Source organism: Gracilinanus agilis, chromosome 4 (assembly GCF_016433145.1).
Source record: "Gracilinanus agilis isolate LMUSP501 chromosome 4, AgileGrace, whole genome shotgun sequence".
Classification (NCBI taxonomy): domain Eukaryota; kingdom Metazoa; phylum Chordata; class Mammalia; order Didelphimorphia; family Didelphidae; genus Gracilinanus; species Gracilinanus agilis.
In genome coordinates, this window is record NC_058133.1 from 224,019,165 (window position 1) to 224,042,797 (window position 23,633).

The window sequence follows — 23,633 nt, forward strand, 5'->3', positions numbered from 1 at the left end:
AAAGACTTTAAAACCAAGCAAGAGTTAGAGAAAATTACAAAATGTAAATTAAATGGTTTTGATTATATTAAACTAAAAAGTTTTTGTACAAACAAAAACAATATAGTCAAAATCAGAAGGGAAACAACAAATTGGGAAAAAATCTTTATAACGAAAAACTCTGACAGGGGTCTAATCACTCAAATATACAAGGAGTTAAAGCAATTGTATAAAAAATCAAGCCATTCCCCAATTGATAAATGGGCAAGAGACATGAATAGGCAATTTTCAGGTAAAGAAATCAAAAGTATCAATGAGCACATGAGAAAGTGTTCCAAATCTCTAATAATTAGAGAAATGCAAATCAAAACAACTCTGAGGTATCACCTCACACCTAGCAGATTGGCTAAAATGAAAGAAGGGGAGAGTAATGAATGTTGGAGGGGATGTGGCAAAATTGGGACATTAATGCATTGCTGGTGGAGCTGTGAACTGATCCAACCATTTTGGCTGGCAATTTGGAATCATGCTCAAAGGGCTATAAAAGACTGCCTTCCCTTTGATCTAGCCATACCATTGTTGGGTTTGTACCCCAAAGAGATCATAGATAAACAGACTTGTATGAAAATATTTATAGCTGTGCTTTTTGTGGTGGCAACAAACTGGAAAAGGAGGGTATATCCTTCAATTGGGGAATGGCTGAACAAACTGTGGTATATGAGGGTGATGGAATACTATTGTGCTAAAAGGAATAATAAACTGGAGGAGTTCCAGGCGAACTGGAGAGACCTCCAGGAACAGATGCAGAGCGAAAGGAGCAGAGCCAGAAGAACATTGTACACAGAGACTGATATACTGTGGTAAAATAGAATGTAATGGGCTTCTGTACCAGCAGCAATGCAATGACCCAGGACACCTCTGAGGGATTTATGGTAAAGAACGCTACCTACATTCAGAGGAAGAACTGCAGGAGAGGAAACATATAAGAAAAACAACTGCTTGAACGCATGGGTCGGGGTGGACATGATTGGGGATGTGGACTCGAAACTACCACACCAATGCAACCACCAACAATTTGGAAATAGGTCTTGATCAAGGACACATGACAAAACCAGTGGAAATGTGCATCGGCCATGGCTGGGGGGAGTGCGGGGGGTGAAGGGGAAAGTAGGAGCATGAGTCATGTAACCATGTTAAAAATGATTATTAATAAATGTTTAAATTCAAAAAAAAAAGTGATTTAACTGTCCTAAGAGCAAGCACTATAATAGCTTAGGCAAATTGAGAGAAGGGACAGAAGCTCTCTGAAGTATGGCTTTGGTCCTCAAAGTTCAATGACCCAACTCCTATCCTTGCATGAGTTACTCCCAGGCAATGTATTTTTTTTTAACATATTCTCTCTGAACATCAGGAGCAGGCTCATCAAAAGTAAGCTCTGCTGGTAGAATTTAGATAAACTCTACTGCTTCTGACCATCGCTTTTATCATTGCTTCCTCGTTCCAATCCTAGGTCTCCCAGTGGCTACCTTTGTAGTACCTTAGGCAAGTAACTTTGCCTCTCGGGGCTTCGATTTCTTCATTTGTAAAATGAACAGGTGGGCTTCAAGGACCCATCCGGATCTAAATCTAGAATCTCATTTCCCCAATTGTGGTACAAACTTTGTATGAGCTCAGGAACAGTGTGAGCCAAAAGCCCCAACTGACTACAGATGCTTATGAATACATTCACTCACTTTGATGACTCAAGGAGAGAAAACCCAGGAATCTGGCACCTCTCCACTGATGACTCATAAATCTAGATATCTATTCCCTGTCTCTCCTCTGAACTTTAAACTGACATCATCAATTGCCTGCTGGACACTTCAAACTATATGCCCCAGAGCTACATCAGACTCAAAGTGTCCCAAACTGAATCGGTCCAAGACCTTCCCCCACAATCTGCCCTTCTTCCAAACTCCCCTTTTTCTTTTTGAAGACACCATCTTTTTTCTAGTTCCCCAGATTTGTAACCTCAGTATCATTGATTTATCACTTTTCCCTCACCCCACATAGCCATTCAGTTATCACTTCTACAACATTTCTCAAATCAATCCCTTCTCTCTAGCCCAGGACCTCATCACTTCTCTTCTAGATTATTGCAAAGGTTTCTTCACTGGTCTCTCTTACTTCTCTTTCCTATCTCCAGACCATCCTCTGCACAGCTTCCAAAATGATTTTCTTAAGTATAGATCTGACTATCCATCCCCTTCCTTGGCAAACTGCATTGGCTCCCTACTGCCTCTAAGATAAAATGTGAACTCCTTTGGTTGCTTTTTAAAGCCTTTCCCAACATTTCCCCAACCTATCTTTCAAGGCATCTCACACTTGATGATCCAGCCAAACTGACCTTCTCTCTGTTTCTTGAACTGCCTGGCTCTTAAATATGAAATACACTTACTTTCCCTCTTACCTTTTTCTTGCAGAATACTTCTTTTTCTTTAAGAGAGTGCACACATACACGTGCACGTAGACACACACACTCACACACACAAAATCCCCTCAACCGCTAGTACCTTAGTTACCCTCCTCACCAGATGACCTTGTAGGTAACTGCCTGGCATTTATTTGTACTTTTTCTCCTTGTATATACTTGTCTCCCCAATTAAGATTTAAGCTACTTGTGAGCAGGGATTGACCCTTCATTGTATTCGTATCCCCAGCACTTGGCACAATGCCTGGAATTTCATATGTAGTTTATAGAGTTGTTATGGGGATCAACTGAAATCTTATACATACTTACTTACTCCTTAGGGAGTTAAAGTGGTACAGTTCCAATCCCAGGTCTATGAATTCTTATATTTGTCAAGTAACTTTCCCTCTTTGGGCCTCAGTTTCTCATTTGTAAAATGAACAGTTGGGCTAGAAGATTTTCAAGGACCCTTCCAGATCTAATAAAGGCTTATTAGTTGATTGCCCCAATATCAATCCCAACAGTTACATCTTTCTCCTCATCCAGTTTCTATATATGCTCCTATATATAACATGCTCCTAATTTAATCCAATCCAATCCAGGCCAACAAGCATTTATTAAACACCAGACCCTGTGCTAGTCACAGGAGGATATAAAGACAAAATGAAAACCAATTCAAGCCCTTTTAGAATTAATGTTCAAAGAAGAAGAATAGCTAGCATTTATATAGGCCTTTAAGTTTTGCAAAATGTTTTACAAATATTATTTCATTTTATCCTCCCAACAACTCTGGGAGGTAGGTGCTATTATTAACCCATTTTATAGATGAAAAAACAAAGTTTATATGACTTGGCCAGGGTCACACAAGTGACTATGACACTAAAGTGTCTAAAGTTAAATTTGAATTTAGGTGTTTTGAACTCAGGTAAGAATACCATATATTGTTCAGTTCATTCCAATATGTACCAGTTCTTCCCATTATCTTAGGATAAATGCCAATGTAATTAAGTGCTATTTGATTTAGCTATTTCACATAGTCCAAATTCTTCAGGGTTCTGTTTCCCCAGGGCATCTTAACTGGCTTTAACCCCCATGTCTTTTTTTGTTTGTTTGTTTGTTTTTAAACCCTTAACTTCTGTGTATTGGCTTCTAGGTGGAAGAGTGGTAAGGGTGGGCAATGGGGGTCAAGTGACTTGCCCAGGGTCACACAGCTGGGAAGTGTCTGAGGTCAAATTCGAACCTAGGACCTCCCATCTCTAGGCCTGACTCTCAATCCACTGAGCTACCCAGCTGCCCCCTCCCCCTCCATGTCTTAAAGTGCCCTATTCTCTCAACTTCATTAACTGTTCTAGTGAAAGAAAACTGATGGAGGGATTAAGAAAATGGGGTTCCTTTGGGGGCAGAGAGGCAGCACAATGGATAGAATGCCAGGCTTGGAGTTGGGAGGACCTGGGTTCAAATGTGGCTTCGTAGGACTTCCTAACTCTGTGACTCAGGGCAAGTAACAACTCCAAATGCATAGCCCTTGCCATCATTCTGTCTTAGAACTGATATTAAGACAGAAGGAGGTAAGGGTATGAAAAAAAAAATATTGTGTTCCTATCCTGCTTAATAGTGCCTAGCACATAGTAAGCATTTAATAGATGCTTGTAAGACTGTCAATTTCAACCACTGATTTGCTGATTTTCTCATCTCTAAAATGGGGATAAAGTGACCTCTAAAATAATGTTCCCTAATTCTGTCTCTGACAAGTTTATATTAAAAGGACGAATAAAAATATGCAAAGTTGCAAAGGGGCAAATTTAGTCATTTAAGTAAATGCCCTAACAATTTCTAAATGTCCATAAGAATAATGGACTGGAGATGGGACAACTAGGTGGCTCAATGGATTGAGAGTCAGGTCTAGAAAAAGGAGGTCCTGGGTTCAAATATGGCCTCAGATATTTCCTAGCTGTGTGATCCTGGGCAATTCCCTTTACCTCTCATTGCCTGGCCCTTACCAGTCTTCTGCCTTGGAACCAATACACAGTATTGAGTCTAAGGCTAAAGTAAGGGTCTTAAAAAAAAAAAAAGTAATAGATTGCCTCAAGAAGCGAGTTATCCCGTAGACTCTAAGCAATCACCCTAATGCAAATATTAATAATATGGAAATAGATCTTGATCAATGACACATGTAAAACCCAGTGGAATTGCTCATTGGCTATGGGAGGGATGTGAGAGGAGGGGAGGGAAAGAATGTGAATCATGTAACCATGGGAAAATATTCTAAATTAATTAATTAAATAAAAGTTTTCAAATAAAAAAAAAAGAAGTGAATTATCCCTTCTTGGAAGTCTTCAAGTTGAGACTGGCTGACCATTTGTCAAGCCATGATGCCTTGCGCACGGTAGCATTAGATCTGGAGTCTTAACTTCTTTACAGGCAAGTGATTCTACAAGTCATTTTACCTCTATATGCTTCAGTTTCCTCATCCATTGTTATAATATTAATCCTTAGCATCAATATTATCTCTTAATGCTAAAAAGGAATAATATTAAAATTATCTTTTTATATTCTTACTTTCTCTTAATACTCAAGAGTAACAATAATAATAACTAGTAGTTTAAAATACAGCATTTTAAGCTCAGTAAAGTGTTACAAATATCACCTTATGTCATCCTTTTAACAACCCTAGGAGATAGGTGCTATTATTATGCCAATTTTTACAGGTAAGGAAATAGGCCAGTAGAGATTAAATACTTACCCAGAGTCCACAGCTAGTAAGTCTATGGACAGATTTAAATTCAAACTTCCTGATTCCAGGTCCATCCGATTTGGCTGCACCACACAGCAATCTGATTGATAGAAGTAAGATGGCAACCGTTTTATGAGAAGTGAAGTAACATCACACCTGACCCTTTGGCTTCTAGGTTTCCAATAGCTAATTCAAGCCTTCTGTTTCTATTTGATAACAGCCATGGTGAAAATGCATTTTTTGTACTTGTACTTTTTCTACCCAAGTCTCTAGGGGGGAAATAGGGGAAATAATCTGGGGTGGGGGGGGTTAATGAGGTTGGAAGAATAATAACTATATGCAGTATCAAGTTTCTTCTCTTAAATTTTCAAGGCTGTTTCTCTGCTGTGTAGGAGAGGAGAACTCAGTGATAAACATTCTTTCCAAAGAGTTGGTAATCCCTTTTTATATTCTCTTGACCCCTTCCCTATTCCTTGTAGACTCTAGCCAATTCAGTTCAGACACATGGCACTGCCTACACTTGCTCTGAAATCTGCTGACATTCTTTAAAAAGTTACTTGAGGTGGAATAAAGCTTTGGTATCTCACACAGCTCACCCTTCCCCAACAACCATCTGTAACGTACCCCTTAATAAGAGCAATGCCATTCCCATATGTGCAAGAAACTGCAGAGAAAATTCAGTATATCTAGATGAAAAATATTTTGGGAACCAAGCTTCTTTTCACAAAATCAGCCTACTTCTGGAAGACTTTGGGGTAAAATTTTGATTTCCTCAGCCCCAACTTGATAGCTCAATAAAATAAGAGAGTGATATTCTTTTAGCTATCAGCTTCTTTTTTTTTTTTAAGTTTAATTAATTAATTAATTTGGAATAATTTCCCATGGTTACATGATTCATGTTCTTTCCCTCCTCTCCTCACACCACCCCCTTCATAGCCAATGAGCAATTCCACTGGGTTTTACATGTGTCATTGACCATTAGCTATCAGCTTCTTAAAATCATGGCCCAAGCCTTGCTAAGGACAGAATTCTAAAGGAGTAGGATGACCTAATCATCTGTGAGTAGAATAAACATTGTCAGAGCCATGGTTATGTGTAGTCTCTCCATCACTGGACTGGGGACCATTCAAAGAGGGGAGAGAACATTCACTGACTAAGCATGAACCTAGGTCACAGTAGCACATCTTACCTAGAGGGGAGGAAAGAAAAGAGTGCCCTGCCAAAGTGAATGTGAGGTAAACCACCTCCAATTATTCAACACTTATTAAACCACTACTGTATGCTAGATACTGTGACAGGCATTTGGCCAAAGATACAGTTTAGGTAAGATATGATCCCTGTTCACAAGGATCTTATAATCTAGTAGGGGAAACTCCAGGAATATATCCCTTTGCCTAATTGTTATTTCTACCCTTCCCAAGTTTTTTTTTTTAATTAAGTATCATTGGAATATATCCCTTTAAAAAAAAACCTTCTCTTTTATATTTTATTATTTATGTTAATTTTATATTTGGAGTTTTATATTTATTTTTGCTAGGATTTCTTTTATATTTATATTTTATTTATTTTAGGATTTTTATTTATGTTATTTATATTTATATTATTTAGGATTTATATTTGATTTATATTTATATTAGGAGTTCTTAGCCTTTTTTGTGTCATGAACCCTCTTAAAATGTATAAAATAAAATGTATGATGTTACAAAGGAAACCAATTATATTGAAATACAGTTATCAAAATATCTTTTAAAAGCAATCAACTTAAGAAAATGTAAATATATGTATGCCATTATTTTAGAAAATTCAAAAATGGATAAATTCAGGAGTGATTAGCTGAAGATTACTTTGCAAAGTAATTAATCTCAAGGGTCCCATCAAAAAGAGGCTTTCTATATACAGAAGCAATGTTGTACTGATAAATGTTTAATAACTAGCTCTACAGAAAAAATGCATACAGCACAATTTTAAGTTTAATCTGAATTAACATTTTCTTAAGTCTAGATAATCAACAAAATAAATCAAATCTTGATTTGTAGCATTTGCAGATTTTCAAGGTGTAAGTGCTCACACTGAAAATTTTAATAGTCAGCTCATGAGTTCAAGCTGGCTTCAGCAAACCTCTGTATGTGTTTGAAAGAGGCTGAGAAACCTCTAAGTTTAAAGGTTCACTGCAAATTAAAATCAGTCATCAGCAAAAACCATCCTTGAAAATATAATGTAAATCAGTGGCAAAATATATATTATTCTATCTGCAAGTTTCTGATTTACTTGTGCCTTTTTAGGACCATGAGTATTAAATGAAGCATAAAGTAGCCTAAATAGATAAGTTTGCCCTTGATTTAGAGTGCTCTGTGTTCTGTGCATAAGCTGAGGAATATGAAAATAGGCAGACCCATTTGTTAAGAGCATTTGTGTTCTGTCAAGGTGTTTTTGAGTGGAATTTGACCCAGGCTATCCACTACCAGGGAGATTAAACATACATCATCTTTTGGAGAGCAGCCCAAAGTACATGCAATTAGAAATATTAGCTCCTTTATGGATGATCTCCCTCTCCCCCAAATGAAGTCTTCCCAAAATTTGGATTCCTTTCTACTCATTCCTATAAGAGAGAATTGCATTTCTAGGATGTCCTACACCAAAGAAGCTTTAGGTGACTTCTCTCCCTCTCTGCCCATCTTATATTAACAGGAAAAAACCCTTCCCAAAATTCCTCCCTGACCTTAATGGGAGTAAAGGTATTATTTTTAATCTCTCTTAAATGGTTTCTATTACTGTTTGTAAGACGAAATGAAAGCAACTAAAAACATTTTGCTTTCATTTTCCACACAAAGTCAGAAAAAAACTTAGATAAATAAGATGAAATGTCTTAGGAACATATGATGCATGGGGAAAAATAATTTTTAATATAAACATTTTTAAAAGGAATGAGTTGGCAAAAAGAAGATAGTTCTTTAAACTTGAAAATGATTCCTTAGTATTTCTTAAAATATGTTTAAGTAATAATTATAAGAAATCAAGATTATAAAGTGCTAACATTGATGGATTGTGTTTTTAATTGCTTAATGATATGTATGGATATGTATGTGAATTTATCATGAAGTAACATTTCTTCCTCTTTTGCTTTTATCTTAACTTCCTAACAAAAGAGCATGTTCTTTGCTTGGCCAGACTGCTTTTTTAACACCTTTCATACTTAACTTTGCTTGTGGATAACTTCTCTGATTGAAGATAATGATAGAGGTTGGGGGGAGAGGAAGAATCACAGGCTGAGTAAAGTAATGACTTAAATCACTAAAAATTTCATTTTAAAAAACTGAATCAGATGTGCCTGGAGACACATATAACCACACTTCTTCTTGGCCCGGTACCATGTTGGATTCGACATATCATGAGCTTCTGGCAAGTTTGCCCTTGGCAAGTGAAATGAATTTCACATGACACATTGCATGTTATAAAAAGACTCAAAGCCACATGATACAGAAAATATTTAAGGAAAATTTCCAGCTGTGAATGCCCACTCTAAATTTTCACCCAGCTACTTAGGGATTTGAATAGTAGATGACTGCTGTGTCTTTTGTTGCCATCAGAACATCTGTCGAATACAATTTCATTGTAAAGTGGCGTGTGAAAGGCTGAAGCTATGGAATTGAATTAAGCTGGATGAACAAAAAAGAAATGTCCATAATGGTAAACTGTGGAAAAGAATCCCAAGAAGGACATTATGCATTACACAGGTCAGAGAGGAGTGTCTTTTTCAATTAGATGAGAAATTAAATGTCCTGAAATCAGCTAGTTGACCCTAACCCCAAAATCATAACGACGTTACATACCATTTTACCTGTGGAAGTTTTTGCAGAGACAATACCAACTATCTTCAAACAGATGGGGCTGTGAAGTTTACTATCAACCGGTTCAATCTGGCATAGGCCTGCATGATATGATGCTGTATATTCTTTCAGAGAACTTGCACACACAAAAAAAATCCATATTTAGTGAGAATTAACACTAAGCTTCTTGACATTTGTGAACAAAGATTACTTCCCTGTCTTCTAAAGCATGTCTTCTCTAGCAATGAAAATGTCTTCTTATTGTTAAGTATAATATTAAAGAGTATAATATCAAAATCTCTTTCAAAAGGGTTCTGGAAGGTAAGTTAAAACAACAACAACAACAACAACCCAGAAGTATTCCTGAACCTCTCTTCTTAATGAGATCGAGATCTTCTAAAAAAAACTTTTTTAGAAGATCTTTGCCTCTAGCATTGCCCATATGCCAACACTTTCCGTCTAGTTCACTTCACAGAGATACCTTGAAACAATTTCCACTCTTTCCTGAGACTTCCTTTGACTTAACCTTGCACTCCACCCCACCCCAACCACCGACTCCCCGGCTGGTTCAACTAACTTTATGACTTATGTTTCATAAAGTTAGTGGATTGCCTGCTTTATCGAATCCTCTTTGGCTTCTGCTACACTGTGGCTTTTCCTTAAAACACTCCCTCTGAAAGTTTGCATTTAATAATGGAAGTTGCCATCATCTTGACCTTCTTTCAGATATGACAATGGATGATGTTCGGGAATACGAGAAAAATATGCATGAACAAACCAACATTAAAGTTTGCAATCAGCACTCATCTACTGTGGATGACATAAACAGCCTTGACAAAACAAGTGTATGTAGATTTTTTTCAGCATATCACCCATCCCTTCACCAAATACGCCTATTACATGCCCTCTGAAGAATTACAAAAACACCTATTTCCTAACTTTTTCATACACAAAATACAGAACAATCTCACCACTTTTGGTAAAGAAGTTGAACCACATCTCAATTGGCAATGACAGCTTAGGGACCTTGCTAACTTTCTGGTTGCTTTAAGGCTTAATAGAAAAGCTTGCAGCCTTAATAGAATTAAAAAATCCTACACTAAGACAGGAAAGGGGGGGAACCAACATTACACTGGTTCAAAATCTTACTCTGGGTCATTGGTGTTTGTAATGCAATGAATTCTCGGTTATCTAAAAACCAAGGACACAGATAATCAGAAACATCAAATAACTCAGATCACTCAGGTTTGTTTGAATATGCCATGAAGCTTTTTGCACAAGTTTGACTTTTCTAGTTTTGTTTCCTTAGACTAATCTTGGAATTAATCCTCCTCTTCCATATCTACTAGGGTCTATGAGAGATGGGGAAATGATCTGGATTAAATCCAGTCTTGGGTAACTAAAAAAACTGACAGATTTAATAATTTGCACATGTACAGCAAAGACTTGGCTAACAATATTTTTGTGGAGAGGCAACTTTGGAGTCAAGAATTTATGAGTTGTTCTATCTCTGATATGACAAGCTGTGTGACTATGGACAAATCACACAATCTCGCATTGCCCCCAGACTACTCTCCAATATATCTGTTACAGCCAAATTGCTGGTCTGACTTGGTGGAAGGAATTTCCATACTGGGCTCAGGTGCAGAGCCACTCACCACCTCCCACCCACCCCCAAAAAAAGCACCAATGTCTCTGAAATGGGTAGTTTATAAATGTTCTCATTTAATTAATTATGCTGAGATGGGGAGAGTAGGGACAGATCATTTTTTAAAAAGACAATTCTAATATCATTTTTATCTGTCTCTGAAATGCTCTAAGCTAGATGTATAAATGGACCAACAGGTATACCCATTTGCCAGGTACCATGGCCTGGTTTAGTAGCCCAGCTCCTGAACTCTAGACTATTGCATACAATCCACAAAATAGACAATGTGTTTTGGGATAATTAAGATTTGGCTTTAGCCATCAGTGAAAAGACCTTCTTTGTTGGCATTCTGGCCCTTTTCTGTTAAGGAATAATCCTGCTCGTGGTGTGTGTGTGTGTGTTCTTTGGGGCTACTGGGTGTCTTTTTCTCCACTGGACTCACACATCCCCCTTAGATACATGTGAGAGAACCCAAAGTTGGATTAGACCTGATTGTCTGTCCCCCTTTTTCATGCATTGATTGATGATGCAGGAGACCACTAAACAGAAGCTTAACTTCTTTCTCAATGAAGAGTTTAAGGAAGGATTTTTCAAGTTAATTTTACCACTATGTTGCCATAAAGCAGAGCCACTATGGTGATGTTTGGAATAAGGTGATGTTTGGAAGACTACTTTCAATCCAAGTCAACAAAAATTTCTTTGGGGCTCCCTGTGTTTGCCATAGGTCATGGAAGACCAGAACAAAAACAAGACACATATATTATAGGTTTGGTTTTTTAACCCATACCTTCCATCTTAGAAGTGATACTAAAGTATATGTTCCAAGGCAGAAGAGCAGTAAGGGGTAGGCAATTGAGTGAAGTGACTTGCCCAGGATCACACAGTTAGGAAGTGTCTAGGGCCAAATTTGAACCCGAGATGTTCAGTGGCCCCAGGGTGAGCTTGATGGTTCGGTGGATTGAGAATCAGGCTTAGAGATGGGAAGTCATGGGTTCAAATGTGGCCTCAGACACCTGTGTGATCTTGAGCAGGTCAGTTAACCCCCATTGCCTAGCCTTCTGTCTTGGAATCAACTCACAGTATTGATTCTAAAATGGAAGGTATGGATTTTTTTTTAAGTGGTCTCTTTCATGCCAAGATGGCCCTGCTATCCATTTATCCAAGAATTATGTCCTTTTTGGGGAATCCCACAATAAGCCAGGAATCGTGTCCTATCAAATCTAAGAGTCCAGCCCTTAAATGAATGGAAGCACAGGGCGCTTTGAGGAAGACCACTACCCTCTTAGTCCTACAAAAACTGAGGAGGTAAACAATCCATCTTCAGAAGGAGATAGATGCAGAGAGTGTCAGAGAGGCTCCAGCCTTTTACACATAGACTGGGAGACTCTACCTTTGCCTCAGGAGGAAGTAAGGGCAAATGAAATGCAAGAGTTAGCCTTCAGCCTCAGATCAGGGCGAACCTATCCCCCCACATACACGTTGGAGGAATGAAAAGAATCTTGCTTAGATTAACCACAAGCAATTGTAATATACAGCTAAAGCCCTGGACAACTTAAGAAATAAATTCCAGCACTGGCCAGGAGGAGAAGTTGCTCTCCTGGCTTGTTTGGCTCTGGGACAAGCCACAAGCCAGGCTAAGTTAACCAAAGGGGAATTCACAGATCTAGACATATAAATAATTTGAACCACTTGCTTCACATCAAATTGAAAAGACCTCAACCAGAGTCCTACCCACATTAGGATGGGTAAGTTCTGAGTGCTCACTGCTCTTTTTGTGTATTTCTTGGAATTTCCTTAAGTTGAGCATGATATCTTTTTTCAATGTATATTTTTTCTATAGCCTTTCTTGTCTAGGATCCAGTGTAATCAGGTAATGTTTCAAAGCATCAGCTGTTACCTTTATCAATAGAAAAGGTGTATGGGAAATGTGTTTTAAATCATTAACTCCAAACCATTTCTGAATTAGATTAAAATGATGTTCTATTAGTCACTCATAGAGGAGTCGGCATAAGTATAGTATCCCCCAAAGAGGGAGGGGATTTTTCACTGGAAATTAAATTAGACCAGCAGACTGACTTTAGGGTGGGAATTTCCTTCCTGTTACTGTGTCACATCTTAAAAAATAATAACAACAACAACAATGGAATTCCCATAGCCCCACCCTGTCCTACAGCCCTGACTACCTTTCTTAGCAGAGTCAGATTGATCCCAGACCTCCTGGAAGGACCTCTAACTACCTGAAACTCCCATTTGTCTCCACCAGTGGCCACTCCTAGAGATGATTCAAGATATGGTGATTGCTTTGCTCCCAAACCTTAGGGATAGAAGCATGTCAGAGTAGTGGTGGCAAATGGAATTAGCACAAAAAAAAAATAAAATCCAGGGGCTTGCCCCCTTTGGGGGGAAAAAAAGCCCTAGGCAGAAGAGGAAGAAACTCTGAATACCTCAACCTGTATGGGTACCACTATATCTAGAACTTAAAAGACAAGGGGAAATGTACCATGATAAGGCCAAATACACCTAGATTGTGCTTAAGCAAACCATGTGCCCCAGAGGGAAGAAGAGGCTTTACCCCAGGGAGATGATAAAATAAGTGGGAAAGAAATGTTTTCCTCCTCCCTGCCCCAGCATCCCCTTTCTAGCTCCAGTATTAAAAATTATCCCAGGAATCCCTGAAATAAAAGGGATTGGAGGAATAAACCACCCAGAGGACCAAAACCACCTCCTCTATTGTTTGGGCTAGGGTCAGATCCTCCTGTTGGGTCTGTTTTAATTTGACTTTCTAAATTTGAGAGGGAAATAAGATTCATTGTTAATCTGTTTGTGCTTATGCCTTTGATTAACAGATGAGCTAGGTACAAGCTACTCCTAGTGGCAAATGCTCAGGGATGAAGGATCAGAAGTGAAATCCCCAGTAGATGTTATACCTCATAGCCTAGGGGTAGGCTGATTCAGCCACCAGTTCTTCAAAAAACAATGTACTCTGAAACACTTTAAAATTTAATATAAATTATTAGCATGTTCTCTACCATTCTCTTGTTAGAAAATCAACAAAGCAGTAAATTAAGCCCTGATTTGTAGTTTGCTGACTTCTGAGATGTAAATGCTCCCAATGAAAATTTAATGATCAGCACTCCAACAAATACCTAAACCAACTATTCTTCATTGTTGGGCCTGCCCACTGAAGCCAACAGCCTTGGTCCTAAAGGTACCCAACCCAGGTGTAGTCTTTCTTAGGAATACCACTAAGGTCCCATTGAATTTTTTTTCCCCCCTAAACCCTTACCTAGTATGTAGTATCAATAATAGTATTGATATTGTCTCTAAGGCAAAAAAGCATTAAGAGCTAAGCAATGGAGGGGTAAATGACTTGCCCAATGTCACACAGCTGAGAAGTATCTGAGGCAGATTTGAACCCAGATCCTGCCATCTGCAGGCCTGGCTCTCTATCCACTGAGTTGCCCCTGTCCCATTGAATCTTCTCTTTGGTTTGGACAAGCTAGTCCCACACTAAAGTGGCCCTATATACCAGTGATTCCTAAAGTGGGTGCCACTACCCCCTGGTGGGTGCTGCAGCCATCTGGGGAGCAGTGATGGCTACAGGTGCATTTATCTTTCCTATTAATTGCTATTAAAATTAAAAAAAATTAATTTCCGGGGGCTAAGTAATATTTTTTCTGGAAAGGGGGCGGTAGGCCAAAAAAGTTTGGGAACCACTGCTATATACTTATTTATATTTAGTATTACCAATTACCAATTAGGTTGGTAATACTAAATAGAATAATGGAGTATACCAGGAAAATAATAATATTACTACTTAACCTGAGCAAAAAAGAATGCTTGTGGTAAGGGGAGGAAAGTGTAGTACAGTTTTTTTTTTCTTAGCCTAGATCTATTTCAGAGACCAATAGGGAAACTTTGCAAACACCAGAAAGTAATTTGGGTGAATGTTCTTTGGGATCTTGAGAAGTATATAGTTCTTATGCACCTGGAAACATTGAATAGTGGTCTTAAGCAGAGATACCAAATACCAACCAATCCCCTGGTTTCAGACACAGGTAAGAGAGGGGGGATGTAGATATATAGATGGATGGATGGATGGATGGATAGATAGATAGATAGATAGATAGATAGATAGATAGATAGATAGATAGCATGTAGATAGATGGATAGGATGTGGATAGATGGATAAATAGATAGATATCTAGATAGATAGGATGTAGATAGATAAGATAGGCTGTAGATAGATAGATTAGATAGATGGATAGATAGGGTATAGATAGATAAGTAGATAAATAGACAGATAGATATGATGAAGATAGATGGATAGATAGATAAATAGATAGATAGGATGTAGATAGATAGGATATAGTTAGAATGAGGGGGGGGGCAAGGGAGAGAGAGAGAGAGAGATTGACTGATTTCCATTCTGAACAACCATAACCTCATTTGAAGTTTTCCCAACAAAGATCCTGGAGTGGTTTGCCATTTACTTTTCCAGCTCATTTTACAGATGAGGAAACAGAGGCACATGGGGTTATTAAATCACTTGCCCAAAGTTGCACAGCTAGTAAGTGCCTGAGGCCAGATGTGGACTCAAGGAGATGAGTCTTCCTGATTCTAAATTCAGCAATCTAACCACTTTTCAGAATAACCATGTGGCTCACCTTTGTCATTTCTGTGTCAGTCGGTAACCTTGTAGAATGAGATTTGTACACTCAGTTTTGTTAAGTACATTTACTTCCTGCACACCTATCACCATTTGCGGTAATTAGTGACCTTAACCATCCAGATGATAGGGACAGACAATCTGGGAGTAGATTGTAGTAGAACAAAATCTGACCACAGGGCAAATGAGTGGGATGCTGTTTCCCAAGTAAAACAAAAGGGGCAGATGTAGGGCCCTTGGTGATGGCATCCTCCTGAGAGAAAGAGTCTTCTCATGGGAACTTGTAGGGGCTGCCTGCCTGTCAGCCCCTCAGACCAAATAAAACCACAGGATGTGCTGCTTTTGCCCTAGGTTATTGGGCAAAAGGCGGGGAACCACACTCCATGAAGGAACTACATTAATTAATTACTATGACCATGAGGCCTTTAATGGGCCACATCAGAAAGAGTCAGTTCCTACTCCTAACAGAGTTAAATTCTGAATGCTTAACTCCTCTTCTTGTGTTCCTTGGAATTTCATAAAATTAAGGATCATTCATTTTCATCCATAGCTGCTTCCATCCAGGATCCTAATGTAATCAAAAAATGTTTCAAAGCACAGGCTTTATATCAAGTATAGGTGGGAAACAGATTCTAAGTCACCAGTTCAAAACCATTTCAGAATTAGATTAAAATTATGCCTTAATAATATCCATGAAGTGACAAGAAGGAGGTGACATGATTGCTCCCACTCATTTTTAAAAGTTTCAATGTACTCAAAGATGAGAGTATTACTTCTAATAGACTACATCATTGTTTTTGCTGAGACATGTAAAAATCAAATCTTAAGTACTTTTGGTATATTCTGCCCCCTGCTGGAAAAGTACAGTAAAGTGATATTCATGCCACTTCTTTCAGAAAGTCATCTTTTTAGTAAAGAAAAAATATTCATTTATCAGGCAATAGAATCATAGGATCATAGATCAAGAGAAGGGTCTCCAAAGGTCATCTAAAACTATCCTTTCCTTTTATTTTTCCACTGTGAGCATTTATACCTCAGAAATCATTAAGGAAGGAAATTGAAGCCCAACAAGGTAAAATAATTTATTTTTAGGATTGGGAAAAAAAAGAAATAGGATTTGAACCTACAGTATGCTCTGATTCCAAAGCTATTATTTCTCCATTGCCTCCTCAAATATTATCCTTTAATCTCTATAGCCCCATCCAGATTAGTTAGTGAAAATAGTGAGTTATACGAAAGGTGAGAGCCTATTTCCTTGAAATATATATAACAAATTAGGGTCCTATGAAAAGATTATCATCAGCTGCCTACTGGATATTTCAAATTAGATGTCTCAGAGACATCTCAAACTCAACATGTCCAAAAGAGAACAATTATCTTCTCACCAAAACCCACCCTTCTACCAAACTTGCCAATTTCTATGGAGGGTATCACCATCCAGGTTCCTGGCTTCACATTCTCAGTATTATCCTGGACTACTCATTCCCCCTTGCCCAGTGTATCCAATCAGTTGCCAAATCTTGCCCCTTTTACCCCTACCAATATTTTGCAACTTTCCCTTTCTCACTATTCATGCAACTGCCACCTTAGTTCCAGCTCTCTTCCCCTCTCCTAGACTACTGTGGTGGCCTTCTAATTAATCTTCCTGCCTTTAATTAATCTTCTCTACTTTCATTTGCCCTCCATCCAGTTGCCAAAGGGATTGTCCTTAAGTGCAGAATATAGTTGACTTGACCATGTCACTGTCTTTTACTCAGTAAATTCTGGCTATTCCTTACTGCTTCTAGGATAAAAATATAAACTCCCCTGTTTGGCTTTTAAAGCCCTCCATAGTCTGGCACCAGCCCACATTTCCAGATTTATTATGTATTACTTCTCTTTATGAACTCTGTCCCTCAACCAAACTGATCCACTTGTTTTTCCCATCTGACTACCTTCCCTTATTGGAAGCTATCTTCCTTCTAGGATCAACTCCAATACTGCCTCCTAGAAGGGAGCTATTTCTTATCCTCCTAATTTTAAGTGCTCTTTCCCTGCCTCAAAATGTCTTATATCCCTCAGAAGAAAGCAAATTTCTTGAAGGCAGAGACTGGTTTTTAGTTTTTTGACATTATTCCCCTCCTTGTCCAGAGATTTGAACATTTTAGCACTATAATTCTTCCATGTAAGATTTATTGAATCCAATTAGACTAAAATGACTAAAATGGTACAGAGAATATCAGCCCAGAAGGGATGGGAGATGCTTAAAAAATAAATTCTGAACACATAAAAGGAAATAATTCCAATAAGGAAAATGAGATTTGTCTGAAGAGTCCTATATGGATGGTCTGGGAACTGGCCAACTCAGATTTTTTTCAAAGAAATATACAAAAGAGGGGGCAGTTAGGTGGCTCAGTGGATTGAGAACTAGTCCCAGAGACCTGGGTTCCAATCTGGCCTCAGACACTTCCTAGCTGTGTGACCCTGAGTATTGATTCTAAGACAGAAAGTAAGAGTTTAAAAAAAAAAAGAAATATACAAAAGATAGAAAGAAGACCAGGGAAAAAGAGATGAATTTATAAGAGTATGGCACTTTCCATAAAAAATGTTAGGAGTACTTATACTCAGAATGAGCTGACCATGTAAGGTAAAGATAACAAAAAGGGTAGCATCTCTTAGCTATATTGAGAGAAAAAGGAAGATTGAAAAAGGAGATAATACCTTTGTTCAGGGTGGGGAGAGGATAAGTATTAGAGGGGACTGGATTATTAGAAATGATAACAGAGAGAAGACAGAACTACTTAATTTTGCTTCGGTTTTCCTTTGCTAAGGAAAATGGCCTTTGCAACAGGATGTGACAGGTCAAAAATGATTGACAGGGAGTTGATAACCAATAAAATTGAGTAGCCAGTAAGAAAGCACCCAGTTTCTCTGAATGAATTCAAGTCACCTGCCCCAGTGCAACCACATCTTGAGTATTGAAAGAACTGGCAGATGTTATTGCTGAGCCACTATCAGTGAGATCTTAAAGCTCATGGAAAATAGGAAAGCTACTATGAGATATGGAAAATGGAAAATTATGTTCTGCTATTTAAAAATTTTTTTTTAAATTTCACATTCTCTAGGCCAGTAAGAAAGATTTTCATTTCTGGGGAATTTCTGGATGGATCATTAAAAGAGATTGCTAGTGAGCATCTAGAAAGGGAAACAGTGATTACAAATCGACAAAAAGAACTTATCAGGAATAGGTCATGCCTGTTAATAAAATCAGAACTGGCTAGAAGGCCAACCTCAAAAAGTGGTTCATGAAGGACCACTTGGTGGCTTAATGAATAGAGAGCCAGACTTGGAGTCTGAAGGACCTGAGTTCAAATATGGCCTCAGATACATCTTAACTGTGTGAACCCAGGCAAATCATTTAACTATATTTGCCTAGCTCTTGACCTTCTGCATTAGAGTTAGATTTAAAAATAATTAATTAATGTTGCAGTGTCAGCATGGCAAGAGGTCTCCAATGGAGTATCTCAAGGATCTAAACTTGTCCCTGTGCCCTTAAACATTTTGTTCAATGAATTGAATAAATGCATAAATGCCTTGTTCATCAAAGTTGGGAAATGACACAAAAATGAATTCAAATCTGGCCTCAGACAATACCTCTGTGACCCTGAGCAAGTTATTTAACCCCTTATACCTCGGTTTCCCCATCTGTAAAATGAGCTAGAGAAGACAATAGCAAACTACTCTAGTAACTTTGCCAAGAAAATTCTAAATGGGGTCATGAGGAATCAAACATGAAAGAAAATGGCTGAAAAACAACAAAAAAATATCAATAACATTACATATATTTCTTAATTGTCTTTATTCCAGTAACAAATCGACACATAAGTTTTCCAAGGTTACATGATTCATGTTGTCTCCCTCTTCTCTTTCCTCTCCTCTCCTAGAGTTGACAAGCAAAATATAACTGAGTTATACATGTATTATTATCACTTGAAGCCTATTTCCATATTGTCCATTTTTGTAATAGGAAAATCTTTTAAAACCAAAACCCCAAATCATATACCCAAATCAACAAATGATAAATCATATGTTTTCTTCTGCATTTCTACTCCAACAATTCTTTCTCTAGAGGTGGGTAGCATTCTTTTCATAAGTCCCTCAGAATTGTCCTGGATCATTGTATTGCTGTTAGTAGCAAAGTCTATTACATTTGGTTGTCCCACAACATTATATTTTTTTTCTTAAAAAAAAATGTTAATATCTATCTTGCAGGATTGTTGTGAAGATAGAATGAGGTAATATTCTTAAAGCACTTTGAAACATTAAAGCGCTATGTAAATGCTAGCTATTATTAACTATTATTGTTACAAGACAAAATTTAATAGTTATAAATTTAAAATCTTAGGTTTAAAATTTTTAATTAAAATTTTAAAAAATTTTAATATCATGTTATTGATATTTGATAGGAAACTTCTAGCTCCCTAACTCTCCTACCTTTTCCTTCTGATTGAAACTGATTTTCTGGAGACACATTCAACACTTTTGGGGGAGGGGGGGTAGCAGTTAGGTAGCACAATGGATAGAGTGAGTGCCAGACCTGGAATTGGAAGGACCTAGGATCAGGGAACAGGCCTGAGATGCTTCCTAGCTATGTGACCCTGAGCAAATGACTTAACCCTGTTGCCTAGCTCTTGCCACTCTTCTGTCTTAGAATTAGTTCTAAGACAGAAGGTAATGATTCGTGAAGGAAATAAAAAATTGTTCAGAAAATTGGCAGCTTTTTTAAAACCTTAATTCTTGATCTATTAAGCTGGTTTGAGATTGATTAGAGAGACAACAAACTAAGGAAACAACAAATGCAAGTTTTTCTCACTTGACTCATCCTGCCCAACCTAGAAGTGCAATAGCCACTCATAGGTCTAGTTCTAGTACTGATCAACACAGGTGCTCAGACCTGCTCTGTTTCCAGGTTGGTTCACCTCTCCTTAGGTGTTTGCCATGGACTCACCATTTTGGTGCCAGACTTAGCATAGACATCCAATCAATCAGCAGCCCACTTCACTGCCACTTTACTGATGTAGAAATAATTAGAATTATGACAGTTCACACATAGAATTAGGCATTATTTCCAAAGTAGCAATGATATATGCTCATTTCACTTTATTCATACTATAATTCTTCACTACAGAGGTCATTTGCCAGCAAGGATGTACTGGTATATATTTAAAAGCTGGCTTTATGGGTAAAAATATGTATACAACACTCTTTTAAATTTAATCTACATTAGGGACAGGTAGGTAGCACAGTAGATAGAGCTGGAGAAAGGAGGTTCAAATGTGGCCTCAGACACTAGCTGTGATACAATGGGCAAGTCATTTAACCCCAATTGCCTAGCCCTTACTTTATCTTCTGCCTTAGAAATGATTGTGTAGATTAAGCTTTAAAAAAAATAATAACCTTTACCTTCTGTCTTAGAATAAGTGTAGTTTTTTTTAAAGCTCAATCTACATTATTAACACTTTCTCTGTAGCTTTCTGAAGTTTAGACAATCAATATAATAATAAATCCAGCCCTTCTTTGTAGCATTTGCTAATTGTTAAATGTAAATGCTTACACTGAAAATTTAATGATCAGTTCACAGGTTGGAGCTGGCTTCAGCACACCCCTGCCCAGTGAACCTTAACTATACAGAACAAAGCCAGAACCCAGAAACTTAGAAAGAAGTTTCTGGATAGCCAAAAACCAGCAACACAAATCCCATGTCCTTCACTTACAGGAAAACTCCTTCATGTTTCCTTTTCAACAGGGTTTCATTAAGCTTGACTGACCTCAGTGCCTAGCACTGTGTTTCACAACCACATTGTGTTTTCACAGCCAGGTACTTTGCAAATGAAGCTAAATGTAGTTGTTAAATGAGGAAGGTTATCTGATTTCCCATGTCTATAAGAGATTAGTGGCAGCAAAATTGGGAGGAAAACAAAGATCTACAGTTAGAGAGAAAAGTACAGTAATCATCCTGAGAAATGCCACCTGAGAATGAAAAACGATACTGAAGAATAATAAAGAGGCCATTTACTGTAGGGAGAAAAAGCAATATATACCCCATAGCTTTGTCCTCCTCCCCCAAAACCAAGTATCACTACCCTGAAGTCTATAAACCAAATGTACTGTTCTAGGGATGATGACAAGTCATAAAAAAAAGATTATTATCTTCCACATACTCTAAAAGATAAGAGGGTAGTAGAAATATTTCCATTAAAAATTGGGGCTTAAAAAAGTTTTGCTGTTTAAAGGGGTAAGTTTTATTTATCTAAAAAACTGAGGTGTGTGAAATCCTTCCTTGCCTTACCATGCTGCATTTATTTCTTTAATCCCAAATCATAGTTTTGTAGCATTTTCAAAAAATCTCAACCATGGAATGGTCCTTTGCTGGTGTTGGGTTTTTTTATTTGGGTTTTCTGAGAAGTGTTCCAGTATTAGAGATAGTGAGTTCTTTTCATTTCAAGGGGGATCAGTTAACACATAGCTGCCAAGAGTGTTGGCAAAGTACAGATTTTTTTCCACATGACCAATAAACAGCCACCAGATCTTTGTCTGCCATCTTTGTGTGAAAAGAACACATTATAAAAGAAAATGATGAAATAATTTTTAAGTGAATAATTGATCTAACTAGACAAAAAATATGTTATCAGTATGCTTAGTTGCTATATCTATCAAACCCTGGACCCTCCCATTTAGAATGAAATGACTTCATTTCTCAAACACACTTACATATATATGCATATGTATATATATATACACACACTTAAATACATATACATGCAACCATATTCAAACACGAATGTGTTGGTTCTCTGTTTTCCTGACTCTTATTTATCATGGTTAGAAATTACATTGAGAAGTGTCCTGAGAAATTCCAAGTAAGTATTCAGAAAGACTACTATGGTTCTGGGATATTTGGCTGTGCAAAAAAACTTGAGTTAATATTTAGAGGAGACTCTGTCTCTCTTGATTTTGAATCTGGACAGATCATATTAAAATATAGCTACCAGATTTACCTTTGAAATGGCTACAACAAATAGAAATCTATCTTATAACCAACTAATTGTTTGCCTTTCTTTTTTTTTTAATTGAAGACATGACAATGGATGAAGTCCGAGAGTTTGAAAGAGCAACTCAGGAAGCCACCAACAAGAAAATTGGAGTTTTCCCACCTTCAATTTCTATCTCCAGCATTTCCCTGCTGCCTTCTGCAATCCGTACTGCTCCTTCTAGTGCTCCATCGACACCTCTTTCCACAGATGCTCCAGAATTCTTGGCAGTTCCCAAAGATCGACCTCGAAAAAAATCTGCCCCAGAAACTCTCACTCTTCCAGACCCTGAGAAAAAATCTACACTGGATTTACCTGGTGTACATTCTTCAGACAAGCCATGTCAGCCCCAAGAGTAACAATGAATAAAATTTCATAGTTTTTTGTTATGTATGTATGTTTTGTTTTTAGTTTTTTTGGTGGGGTTTTATTTTGGTTTGGTTTCGTTTTTTTAGGATTCTTCTGATAGCGAAAAACTGCTTTGTTACTCAGACTTGTTCCTTCAGATCTCTTAATGAGCATGCATGTGATTATGTAATTCCATATATGATCTGAATTCCAAAATACACCATCCAACATATATAGTACATGTCAGAAAATAGTCTGATGATAAGATTACAAAGGACAAAAGAAATCTTCTGTCGTAATAATAATAAGCCAGGAAATAGACTCTGATGTCAATATGTGATTAAGTTGGTAAAGACTCCAAGGGTAAACAAATGAAGACTCAGTGAAAAGGACAAAAGTCCATTTTCTTCCTATTAAACCTGAATTTCTAAAAAAATATATATTGAATAGTCTCAGGCTTGGCATACTTAATTGTTAAACTTTGAACTGATTATCACCAATACTTGAACACCCATAGTGATTGTTCAGATTCATATTTTGTTTAATCTGACTCAGGATTTGGGGCCCAATTAACTCTTTAAACTTAAAAAAAAAAGTATTAACATACCAAGGCTCCAAGTGCAATTATTGATAACTGACTTTATGGCCATTAATCCTATTTATACCTTGCACCGAATTTGTAATGGAAAAAGATTCTACTTATTTCTACCTTTTAATATCTTTCCCTTCTGCTCTCATATGGCCTCCAACTCTAGCAATTGATTGAATGAGGGAACCTCTAACTGACACCTCTGACTTCTGGACTCAAGTTATCCACTAAAGATGTTAAAGTTCTACATTAGGAAAAGGAAACTGATTGTTGTGCCACTGGGATTTTATCCAAATATAGAGGGTAAAGTAATATGTCAA

The 23,633-nt window shown here is 37.5% G+C and overlaps 1 protein-coding gene across 3 annotated transcripts in view; it reads left to right on the plus strand.

Moving 5' to 3' along the window:
• The window catches only part of PITPNC1 (phosphatidylinositol transfer protein cytoplasmic 1), a 440,717-nt gene extending 417,948 nt beyond the window's left edge, over positions 1-22,769 (plus strand). For 2 of the 3 annotated variants that reach the window (XM_044676341.1, XM_044676342.1), the window contains one exon: positions 22,422-22,769. In XM_044676341.1, the coding sequence (XP_044532276.1) occupies positions 22,422-22,735 (314 nt within the window). In that variant the 3' untranslated portion in view covers positions 22,736-22,769. Of the gene's footprint in view, positions 1-9,715; positions 9,835-22,421 lie in introns of all 3 variants that reach the window. The other variant, XM_044676343.1, reaches the window with a different exon arrangement.
• The last annotated feature ends 864 nt before the right edge of the window (positions 22,770-23,633 follow it).